This window comes from Grampus griseus (assembly GCF_964374135.1).
Source record: "Grampus griseus genome assembly, chromosome: 11".
In the NCBI taxonomy this organism is placed as follows: domain Eukaryota; kingdom Metazoa; phylum Chordata; class Mammalia; order Artiodactyla; family Delphinidae; genus Grampus; species Grampus griseus.
The window spans coordinates 1447659-1459830 of record NC_139005.1 but is presented as its reverse complement, the minus strand read 5'-3'; the positions used below and the strand labels follow the sequence as shown (position 1 = coordinate 1459830).

The 12172-nt window shown below is 58.6% G+C and overlaps 1 protein-coding gene across 1 annotated transcript in view; it reads right to left on the bottom strand.

Moving 5' to 3' along the window:
* Nucleotides 1–12172, bottom strand: part of CACNA2D4 (calcium voltage-gated channel auxiliary subunit alpha2delta 4) — a gene marked incomplete at both ends in the record, with an annotated part of 97063 nt that overhangs the window by 70395 nt on the left and 14496 nt on the right. Inside the window, 6 exons of the mRNA XM_082665219.1 lie at nucleotides 1605–1736; nucleotides 1952–2114; nucleotides 2740–2799; nucleotides 5661–5777; nucleotides 7072–7153; nucleotides 11056–11235. Coding sequence (XP_082521345.1) covers nucleotides 1605–1736; nucleotides 1952–2114; nucleotides 2740–2799; nucleotides 5661–5777; nucleotides 7072–7153; nucleotides 11056–11235 — 734 coding nt within the window. The remainder of the gene's footprint in view (nucleotides 1–1604; nucleotides 1737–1951; nucleotides 2115–2739; nucleotides 2800–5660; nucleotides 5778–7071; nucleotides 7154–11055; nucleotides 11236–12172) is intronic.

The window sequence follows — 12172 nt, the reverse complement described above, 5'->3', positions numbered from 1 at the left end:
CTAAAAAGATAAATATCAAATCCCTATGTATTTGGAAATTTAAAAAGCACACAGTTAAATAACTGAGAGATCAAAGAAGAAATCACAGGGGAATACAAAAATATTGAGAAGCAGACAATACAATAACTAAAACACTACGCTGACACCAGAAAGCACAGGCAACAACTTCCGTGTATCAGAGGACACAGTCGACGGAGTGCAAAGGCCGCCCATAGAATGGGAGGAAATATCCGGAATGTATAGAGAACTCCTGCAACTCAGCAGCAACAGCGACAACCTGGTTTACAAATGGGCAAGTTTTGTGCTTGCACACAAGTTGACGGCTCTGGAAGCCCCGATGTGGCGGGATTTCCACCCTGGGGAAGGCTTGAGGGACATGGGAGTTGTCTTCAAGCATCTGAAGGGCTGTTCCATGGAAGAGGGATGAACTTGTTCATCAAGACTCCAGAGAACAGGAAAAGAACCAAATGGCTTGTTGTGGATTTGGGCAGAGACAAGAGGTACCACTGAGGGAGACCGGTGAGCCCTGAGGTCACTTTGTGCTCCTCCTAAGAGAGGCCCAGGGGACACACATGGCTGTCCTCAGGACCCTTTGAGACAGGCTGGGACCTGGCACCTGGGACCCTCTGCTGCAGTGCTTGCACCTGGAGAGACGTTTCCTCCAGCAACAAAGAAACTATGAAGGACTAAAAATACCTGCGTGCCTGCAGAGCTGGGGCAAATTATGGACAACACGATACAAAAAGACCAAAAAAACCCAACTGCCACTTCTGAAGGGCTGGGAGCAAAAGCAGGGTACTGGGCATGCCCCCTGCTCTCAACACCAGAAAGGGGTGGGCAAAACACCTAAGCCGCCCGTCCAGCCCGACCCCTGGACACACCCCTACCTTCACCCCATATAAGGAACCAGCTCGCCTCGCCCCTACACCCCACAGGGGGTGAGCAAGGGAACCTGTTGTTCTCACTCTCTCTGCCGCAGCAGGGGCCCCAGTAAAGCCTTGCCTGAGTTTCTTGTCTGGCCTCTTGTCAATTTCTATTGATTGAGGAGGTCCAGAACCCTGGCCAGCCACACCTTCCGGTTCCTATCTCAGAAAACAGGGCAATATTAAGGCTTTCTGGACAGGGGGCTAAAATAAGACGAGTGGGCATGAGCTGTGGTGGTGAATTGTTTTAAATGAGAAATAAAAGAAGGCAGCGCTCTTGGAGGCCCCGTGGAAGGGGCTTCCGTTTTCTGTTCGTTGGTAGACAAGGGGGCTTCCCCGCTGCCTGCTGGGTTGGCCGCTAGCCTGTGACGCTTCCTTCCCCGCTGCTGAATGAGTGACTCTGCCCCACTTCTCCAGTGAAGATGGGAATTGCTTTGCCCTCCTTTCCGCCTCCCATGTGCTTCTCACAGGACAAGCGTCCAGGTGGGCGCTTACTGGCTGCTTACCGAGGCGTCATTTGTTCATTCCTTCATCAGCTTGAAAGTGTGCTTATCAGGTTGTGAAGGGGACGGAGGGGGGTTGGAGGCGCTTTTGGACCAGGGTCCATCTCCAGTGCCTCCGTCGCCTTGTTCCCAGAGACGGAGCCCCGAGGACCGTGGAGATGCCTCCCAGCGGCCTCACCTGGGTAGATGCGGAAGAACCCTGTCGAGCTGCCAAAGTACTGCCAGGTCAGCGTCGGGTCTCTCTGGAAGTTCTCCACAAAGACAGGGTTCAAGGCTTCGGACATGTAGATTCCATTCAAAATATCCGGGTCTGAAGGGTACGATTATAGGAGGAAGTGCAGGGGAAACGAGATCAGTCTTCCCCCGCGGAACACGCGTGCACACACACACACACACCCCCCCGTGTGCCCACAGCCTGCAGCGACGCCGCCCACGACTGCTGTCCACACCCGCACTCCTCTTCCCCCTCCCCAGGGACCTCCGTTTGCTCCGGGCGGGGCTGCGGGCTGGGGTCCTGGCGGTCACCTTTGTTGTAGACATTGGTGGGCAGCTGCACGCTGCTCAGAGACGTGTTCACCAGCAGGTCGCTGAAGTGCGCGTTGGCCTCCAGGACGAACTCGGCCCCCAGCTCCACGTAGGCTCCGCCTGCGTCCTTCTCATTGATGAGGACAGAGTTGTAATAGTTAAACTAGGGCGACACCGAGAAGACGGGAGGGCAGGGGGCCCAGGGAGGGGAAGGGGAGAGAGAGAGAGAGAGAGCGTCACACGTGATGGATATCGGACAGACTGACCGCCACGTCCACACTGGCGGAGGATTCCGGCCACGATCACTGATTCGGGGCAAATACCCATCCAGACATTGGATCGGATGGTTGGTTCTTCTGGGTTTTGGTGTAAACTGTCTAGATTATGGCTTCAGTCCCCACTTTGGCGTATGTGGACGCAGCCAGCGCTGGAGACTGACAGGCGGACACAGATTCAGGGAGAGGTGGACAGATGGAGGCAGCCTGGCCAGCACCCCGAGATCTTGCAGGGGGGGAGGGCTCCTGGGGGACAAAATGGGGGTCCCTGCAGGGGGCTTCCCTCTGAAGAGAAGGCCTGCAGCCTGGCCTCTGGCCAGCCATAAATGTCTCCTCAGATACAGTGGTTCAGAATGAAACCTCTACAGCGTCATACAAACCGGTGCACATTGAAAGATGGAGCCGGGCCTATGCAATTCCCACCCCATGTCCCACCCTCAGGCGGCCCCAGCCCCTGGGGCGCTGGGACATTAGGCACCATACCTCCCAGGGCTGTGGGAGGGGACGACTCACCACCAGGGACTCGTTGAATTCGTGGTTCAGGTCGGCCTCCTCGGCAGCCTCGACCAGATTCTGCGGGCGGGGATGGGAAGGGGAGAGTCAGTGCGGGAAGGAGGCCAGAGGCCCCGTAAGGTCCACTGCCAGGGCCCACTCGCGAGAACTGGGGACAGACTCTCGGACCAGCACCTGCGCACGAATGCTCACAGCGTCACGAGTCACAGTAGCCCGAAGGCAGGTGCATGTCACAGGGACAGGAAGCCAGTCTGAAAGGTGACACACTGAGTCCTTCCAGCTACATGACATTGTGGGGAAGGTGAGGCTAGGGACACAGCACAAAGGTCAGTGGTCGCCAGGGGTTTGTGGGGAGGGATGGATGAGTAGCCGGCAAGCAGGATTTCTTAGCGCAGGGAAACTACTCTGTGTGATCTCTGATGATGGAGACACGTCGTCATACGTTTGTCCAAACGCCCGGAACGTACACCACCGAGAGCGAACCGTCATGCAGACTGCGGACTTTGGGTGACAATGACGTGTCAGCGTAGGTTCGTTAATTGTACAAACACACCGTCTGGTGGGCGTGTGGATAGTTTTGGGGGGGCTGTGTTTGTGGAGGGGGGTAAATGGAAACTCTCTGTACTTTCTTCACAATTTTGCTGTCAACCTGAAACTGCTTTAAGAAATAGAGTCTATTAAAATGTGTGTCTGTGTGTCTCTCTCCCTCTGTATTCAGTCTGTACACAGTCAGCAGCCAAAGGTGGAGTCAGCCAGTGTTTGACCTTCTGTGTCTGGAGTCTCTCACTTAGCACAATGTTTCCAAGGTTCATCCATATTTTAACATGTATCAGACATGTTTAACATGTATTCATTTCTCTTTTTTTCTTAGTAATTTATTTATTTAATTTATTTATTACTTTTGGCTGCGTCGGGTCTTCGTTGCTGCGTGCGGGCTTTCTCCAGTTGCGGCGAGTGGCGCTCCTCTTGTTTCGGAGCACGGGCTCTAGGAGCACGGGCTTCAGTAGTTGTGACCCACGGGCTCAGTAGCTGTGGTGCACGGGCTTACTTGCTCTGAGGCACGTGGGATCATTTCTTTTTATTTCTGAATCATATTCCATTTTATGGATAGCCCACTTTCTGTTTATTTCTTTTTATTTCTGAATCATATTCCATTTTATGGATAGCCCACTTTTTGTTTATCTGCTCAACAGCTGGTGGACATTTGGGCTCTTTCCAAATGGAAATTGGTCCATCTGTGACAACCTGGGTGCACCTGGAAGACGTCAGGCCAAGTGAAATCAGCTGGATGCAGGAAGGCACATACTGCATGGAGTCACTTACTGTGGATCTAAACTAGTCAAACTCCTAGAAACAGAGGGTAGAATGGCGGTTGCCAGGGTCTGAGGGAGGGTGAAATGGGCGCTGGTCGAGGGGTACAGAGTCTCGGCTGTGCAAGATGAGTGAATTGTGGAGAGCTGATGCACAGCAAGGTGGCTTAGGTGACAATATTGTAGGGTGTGCTTGACCTTTGCTAAGAGGGTTGTTCTTGGGCGTTCTCACCTCTCATACAAAAAGAAAGAAAGGGGTGGGGAGGGAGGGAAGAAGGAAGGGAGGGAGGAAAATACCATTTATCCTTAATGCATTGTATCCTTAATACAATTACCATTTGTGAGTGATGGATAAGGTGGCTGGCTTGGTTGGGGTGACTGTTTCATAATGGATGTGTATATCGGGCCATCAGGTTGTACATCTTAGTATACACAACTTTTGATTGTCAATTATACCTCAGTAAACCCGGGGGTGGGGGAAAGGAGACCAGAGCTCCTAAGCTGGCTTTGCCAGGGGGAGCCGCTGCCCTCCGGGTCTCTATTTACACTCGTGTACACTGGGCAGAACCAGCGTTATCCCCAACAAGGAGGGAGGGCCCTCCTTGCTTCCCTACTCCCGAACCCCAATGCCGAGATGTGATGAAGAAATTCCATGGGGCAAAGATTATTTGAGTGCCGCTCTCCAGGCAATTTCCCCACGGGCACCCTCATAGAAGGGTCCGTGGCTGTGGCCCTGGGGGCACCCCCAGCAGGGAGCAGGGCCTCAAGCTTGGAGAAGGTCCACAGAGCAAGTGCCCCCCGGGTTGGTTTTCCGTGTTGAGGCCGTGGAAAGGATGCGGTGCCCCTGGAGCCCCCGGAGCCCAGCGCCCCGGGCTCTGGAGGTGTCTCAGGACCTCTTGTGCTCTGGCGCCAGGAGGGCTGGCACCTAAAGAGAGGCATCCCTGTGCCCCGGTGTCTGCACTCCGCCCAGGCCAGCTGACTGAAGGAGGCGGGTGTTACTACTGTGTTGGCTTCTCTGGGGGTCAGCCTCCCCTGCTGTGGGTGGTCCCCAGGTATCCCTCATTGCTTCCTGACGCTAAGAGCCCCTGCCCTAACTAAGCCTGCAGAGAAGAGGCTGCAAATCGTCACAGGTGGGAGAGGGGGCCCCGGCAACCTGCAGGTGGCTGTGCAGTGACGAAACACCTGGGCCCTGGGCCCCCATCAGGGCAGCACTTGGGTGCCATGAAGGGCGGGTCTGTGTGGCAGGAGGGGAGAGGCTGGGGGAGGAGAGAGGGAGTTCACGCCACCCGCTCTCACCCCCCTACGCTCCCACCCTCCAGCCCCCGCCATTCACTCAGCCCGTGACTCCTACGCCCTCACTCTGCCCTGCTCTGTCCCATCACTGAACCGGAGGTCCTGACGCAGGTCCTTCTCAGCACCGTGGTTGACCCTCCAACCCTGGAGGCTGTTCCCTAAGGCAGGGTGCCCGCCCGGCCCTCCCCACTCTCCGCTTGCCCCCCACCCCGTCCTTTACAAAGGTCTTGTGGCTCATGGGCTACAAGGCAGGAGAAGGTGGTGTAGAGGGGCTCAGGGAGGGGGTTCCGTGTCCCATCAGCCCGCAGGCCTGAGCACCTGGACGGCCGCCACTTTCCTGCGGAGCATGGTCTCCATGTCCTCTGAGAACTTCCTCACCAGCTCCAAGCCATCCACCTCCTTGATCTTCAGACTGGGCTCCACGTCCTTGTATTTCTGTTCAGGGGACGTGGAGAGACACACACCTGTCGTCTTGTACCTGGACGTCCATCCCCGGCTGCCGGCGGCCTCCATCCTCCCACTGGTGCATTCACACTGGGGCCAGCACGGCCCTCCGTCCTCGTAAAACCTCCCCCAACAACCGACGAGAGACACCTCTTATCAGATGTCCTCCGATTCACATCCTTCAGAGGGAGGTTGAGGCCCAGAGAGGTCGTGAGCTTGACCGAGGTCACACAGCCAGCGCAGGGGCTGCTCTCAGGGGCTGTGAGGCTCGTGGTGTCTGTGCCCCCCATGCGCTGCAGGGGTGGGTGCTGCCTGACTCTCGGCCAGTGGGCCTGGGGGCATTAAGAGGGCCGCTGAGTCGCCATCTGGGCCCCCGGGAGGTACTCCCTCACCGTGTGTCCTGGGTGCCACCTGGGCACGAGTTACTCAGTTCCCCAAACTGTAAGATGCGTCACGTGCAAGGCTTTTACCCAGAACGGCCACAGGGTGGGGGGAGCCTGTGTGCGGTGGCGAGGGGAGCCGGCATTGCTGCTGCGGCCCTGCGGTCAGGACAGCGGGCCCCCAGCCTGGGGGAGGGGACAAGCACGGCCATAAGAGCCAGAGGCTCCCCTTTCCGCAGCACTTAGAGAGAGGTGCTGAAGCTGCAGTGAGGCTTAGATGGTGACTGTTGATCTCAGCGGCTCGCAGCAGGACGGCAGCGCCATCCTCGGCACGGCCTGGGAGTCGGGATACCAGCGGGATGGGGGCTTGTGGGGGCTGAGCGAGAAGCCGGCTGTCAGCCTGTGCACAGGCAGCTCAGCTCCTGCCCAGGGGCCAGGCGGGGCCGGACTGGACTCACTGGGCCCCGGTGGCTCTCTAGTGCTTGGAGACGTGGCGGCAGGTCGAGCACTGGGTGGGCGGCTCTCTGTCCGAGGGTCTTCCCACCGACCTCTCTCTGCCCCGAGGCAGCAGGCCTGTGTCCGGTCCACCAGCTCCTGCCTCTTCTCCCCTTTGTTGCTCACCCCACCATCCCTTCCCCCCATCCCTTCTAGGCGTGGGTTCCCCAGGCCCCTGAGCTGACACTGCACTCTTGGCCACCCGGCCGTACTGTGCACCCCACCCCCCGACTTGCTCTGTGTCTTGGGCAAATCATTCCCTTCTCTGGGCCTCAGTTTCCCTATCTGAAATGGGGGTTGGGTTAGATGACCCCCAAGAGCCCTCACACCCAGACATCCTGCTTCTCCACCAGGACGGCTTAACGCCAGCTGCCCCGGGAGCCCCAGGGTGAGGGGGGGCGGTCACTGACCTTCTGCAGCAGGAGGGAGCCCGAGTACTTGGTGACAGTGTCATACAGGTCCCTGCCGAAGGTATCTGCCCACAGCTTCACTCTGCAGGACGGTGGGAGTACGTGTGTGTGCACTCACGCGTGAGCACACACAAGGAGACACATGCAGAGATGCGCATACACAGAAGGCAAGTGTCTACATGCAGAGACACCCACCGGTGCACATACACAAACCCGCACAAACATGCAGGGACACACATAACACACACACGTATACACAGATGCACACACGCAATCACACACCCTGACGTACACCCAGGAAAACACACCGGCAGCTGTGGTCCCTCCCGGCCAGGGCAGGGGCCCAGAGGACCCATCAGGCTTGGCAGCCACACTGTGATCCCAACACCCTTGCTGGGGGGCAGGGGCTGACCGCCCGGAGCCAAGCCTAGCCCCCGCCCCCTGAGGGCTGGAGAAGAAGGGACGAGGTCGGGGTTGACCAGGCAGGGTGGGGGACCCCGAGGACTCACACAGCTGCAGCTCCTCGGCCAGTCGTCCCCCAGGTGCCCTGCGCAGGGCGCGTGAGGCAGGGAGGCCGAGGCTCTGAGCCGAGTCTGAGAGGCCGGGGCCGGCGGGCAGGAGGGTGAGGCAGCCTCACGGAGAGACCCGCCCCCACAAGTGCCCCGAGATCCCGCCCTTGGTTGGGGGTGAGGCCACACGGGGCTGTGCCTGAGCCTCTCCAGGTGGAGCAAAAGGAGTTCCCCCACGTGATCATGCCAAGGTCAGCATTCGTTCGGTCACTCAACCGACAATGATCGAGGCCCTACTATGTGCTGGGCATCGTGCACAGGCAGGAGCGGTGCCCAGTCTTTGCCTTTGTGGAACAGTTAGAGCGACACCCCTCCACGTACAGAGGGCGCCATGCACGTTTGAAGGGGCACCATCGAAGCTGGGGGAGGGGTGGTGGTGGTGAGGGAAGGCTTCCTGGCAGAGGTGGGCTCTGACTCAGTGTTGAAGTCTGGGAGAGTCTCCCCCATCAAAGAGACTTGGCCGAGAACTCTAGGTAGAGAGGACAGAGGAGCTTGGAGGGGTCAAAAACTGGAACAGGGATGAACAAACCTGACTCCACGGTGGATCTGTTTCTTTTATTTTAACCTTTGTATTCTATTGCTTTTGCTACAAGTTAAGGTTGCCTATAGCCTGAAATATACAGGACAGCCCATTCTCAAGGCTCTGACCTTTAAGGGTGTAACACTTTTCATGCATATAGAGATAAAAAGTTGCAGAAGAGAGAGTAACATTTGCCTTGTTGGAGGTTTTTCTTTTTTTCTTTCTTTGTCTGAGAGGCGCGGCTTGGGGGATCGTAGTTCTCCCACCAGGGATTAAACCCAGGCCACAGCAGTGAGAGCACCAAGTCCTAACCACTGGACCACCAGGGAATTTCCTTGTTTGAGGTTTATAGAAACATCATGACCTGCCCTATGTGGATAGCTGTAAGAACAAAGGACTCCTGGCACCAAGAAGTTGGCAACAACCGAACACACCGCCTCCCCTTTAGTATAACAGCAGCCTGAATTCCAACCCGGGTGAGACGGGTCTTTGGGACACTGGTGCACTGCCCTCTCGGTCTGCTGGCTTTCCGAATAGAGTCGCCATTTCTTTGCCCCAACGACTTGTCTCTCGATTGGCCTGTTGTGTGGCGAGCAGTAGGAGCTTGGGCTCGGTAACAAAATGGCTTCCAGGTCTCCAGCTTGGGTGGTTGCGCCGATGGTGGTATTATTGAATAAAATTAAGACTATCAGGACGATCGGGGAACAAGCTGCGGAGGGCAGACGGTGACGCGTGCAGCTTGGGAGAGGCAGGAGGGGAGGTCCCTGCAGCGAGGCTACTGGGTGCCGTTGGGCAGCTGTGAGCTGCCCGGCTCCAGAAAGCACCCAACACATTGCATCTTTTTTTGGGGGGTGGGGGATGTGGACCATTTTTAAAGTCTTTATTGAACTTGTTACAATATTGCTTCTGTTTTATGTTTCAGTGTTTTGGCTGTGAGGCCGGTGGGAGCTTAGCTCCCTCCACCCGGGATCGAACCTGCATCTGACTCCCCTCCCCCAGCCCGGGCACTGGAAGGTCTTAACCACTGGACTGCCGGGTAAGTCCCTCGTATTGTATCTGGAAAGACACAAACTTGAATTTCAAAGCTCCGGTGATGTTCAGGAAGAGCAGCCCGTGGCAGCGGAATGTGGGTCTAGCAGGGGGAGTCAGGGCTGGGGGTCACTGGTTGGTGGGTGGGAGCCGGGATTCTGAGGCGGACGGGCTCGCAAGGAGGGGGTGCTGGCTGAGAAGGTCTGTGAGTGAAGGGCAAACCCTGGGGAGCAGCGGCGCTCCCGGGGCCGACGGCGGGAAAGGGGCGTTAGAGGAAGACAAAGGTTAACGTGGGCGCGTGGGCAGACCCGGGAGAGCGCTGAGACTCAAGAAGGGAGAGCCGAGTGTCGGGAGCAGGCCAGGAGGTGAAGCCAGGAGTGTGTACTGGGTTGGGCGGGGAGACCTTTGGGAGTCCTGGTGGGAACAGATCTGGGAGGTGGGAGAAGCCGGGCAGGCAGGAGAAGCCGAGCCCTGAGTGGGAGGGGAAGGCGTGGGGGAGGCGCCGGTCTCTGGGGGGAAAGACTGGGAAGGATTCACTGGGGGGCAGGGATCCGGAGCCCGGGGGAGGTCTGGCTGCAGGGTGGTGGGCGCGTGCAGACACGGGCGTGGCTGTGGGCCCTCCCCTCGGCGGACGCTCGGGCGCCCCGTGTGGGCGGTCCCCTCTACGCAGGCCTGGGCTCCAGCCTTCGCTAGCCGGCGCTCAGCCTGTCCCTGGAGCTTGCCTGTACTGTTAGCTGGGGTGTGCTCCGGGATGAAGGTTACTCTCAACACCTCCCCCCACCATGAAGGGTTCAGGCTGGCAGGGGGTGTGGAGGTGAGGTCCCAGCCAGGCCGACTCGAGTTCAAGTGTGGCACTGCCATTTGCAGGCTGCGCGAGTGTGGGGTGGCCGTCTGACCTCTCTGAGCTCGTTTCCTCTACTGCAGAGTCAGGAGACCGTTCCCCACCTCACTGTGTGGACTGGAGGGTCATCTGCGGAGCACCTGGCAGCACCAGGCCTGTAACAGCTAGAGGTGGGACCCCTCGACGGGGACAGAGCTGCTCAAAGCCCGCACTTAGCTCAGCTCCACACAAACCCCAGGTGTTCGTGGGGCTGCAGGACCCCCTCTGTCAGACACGAGGCTGGCAATAGCCTGACTGTCCTCGTGGGCTCAGGTGTGATGAGCAGGTAGCCCCTTCAGTCCTGAATGTTCTGCTCCCACACGGATCAGAACTGGCCTTAACGGAACCGCCAGAACTAAGGACTAAAGGCCAGACACCCCCAGAGAGTCGCACATTAAGTTAGATTATACCAAGGTGTGAATGACCGATAGCTTCCCTGCAGCTGGTCTTAGTGACAGGATGTAGGACTGGGGACTGGAGGGAGGCAGGCAGGTGTAGAAAGGGAATGGAGACACGCCCCGGCCCCCACCGTGCACATCCACCTGGCTCCTGGCTGCAGAGCTATTGGTCGGTTTAGGACCGCTTCACCCTCTCAGAATGTTTCCTAACGAATCCTTGTGGAGCTGAGATGGTCACGTCCAGCAACTCAGCTCCTACTAGAGCTGCCTCAGTGTGCGATCGCCCTGGAAGGAGCCTCGCCCTCAGGGTCTGGGGACACTGCCTGCCATCCCAGGAGGAGTGTGGGCCCCTGTGCTCAGTTCTCCTAGGACTGTCAGGTGTCTGGGCAGGGGGTGAAGGTAGGGCCCCATATGGCAGAGATTTGGGGAAGAGAAGAGGCCGGTGAAGAAAAGGTCTTCACAGCAAGACAGGGGGAGCAGGCAGCCGAGCCCTGGAGAGCCTGGGGGCTGGGGGAGGCCGAAGATTGAGGTTGGCTGGGGAGGGGAGGGAGGGAGGGGTTTATGGGTGGGGGGGCTCTTGAGGCTTACGTTTCCAGAGGAATCCTGGCCTGCCCCCGCGTGGGGGACAGGGACGTGCTGCACAGCAGGCACAGGGTGACCACCGTCTTCTGCAGGGAGGCCCAGGCCTCTGGCCACCGGTGGGAGGGCATCTTGCCGTGGGTGGAGCTGGGAGCTGGGTGGACCCTGGGGGGTCCGGGCAAGGTGCCCCTGCTGGGGTCGGGCCAGGGAGAGGAGAGAGCAGCCTCAGACCCCGAGCTCTGTCTGCCCAGATCCCTGGCACGGCCCCGAGCCTTCTGCCTTCCGGGTCGGGGAAAGCCTGGGGTTCCCCAGCCTCCAGTCGGGTCCTGGCTGCAATGCCCAGTGTGGGTGGGGGTCCCTTCTCTGCCCTGCAGCCGCAGGCTTCCAGGAGAGCGGCTGGTGGGAGAAGGTGTGACGGAATGAACTGGTTAATCCACGGGCCTCCTCTCTAATCCCCGCCTGACAGCAGGAGGGCGGTGGGGGTGACTTCGGCGGGATTACCCTGGTTTCAGAAGGCAGGGCTGGCTCACCCCCACCCCACGAGGGTCAGAGCACAGCCTCCTGTGTTAAAGAGGCAGACCCGTCCCTGGAGAGCACCTTCTGCAGTGACACTGGCCCTGGATGCGTGTCCAGCGCTCTGACTTACCAGGAGCTGTGGCAGACCTTCTCCTTAAACCTCAGAACGGTCCTGGGGGTAGCGTCAGCATCCCTGTTGGCTCGGGGAGGCTAGGGGACAGAGGGGGCCCTGTGCTGGCTCCTGTGTCCAGGCCGCTGACTTGGGCCAGGTCAGAGGTAACGTCCACAGCCTGGGCCTCACCTCCCCCACATCTCACCTGCCCCGGTTCTAGGCTGGGGACCCATTTTTCTGGGAAGCTCCAGGCCCCTCCCCTGCCCCCAACCCTTGTATGGAATGAGCACCTAATGCATGTGAAAGGAAGACAGTGCAAGCCCCGCTGGTCAAGGCCTCCGTCCGTCTGCATTTCAGCTTCTCCCACCGATGTCCCCTCTGCCGGGTGGTGCCGGGGGGGGGGCCCTGGGCCTTGGGGTCCAGCTAAGAGGAAGCCAGTGGGGAAACAGTTCGGCTTGTGTAGCCACCTGGACAGCTGTGTGCAGCCATCCAGGGCAG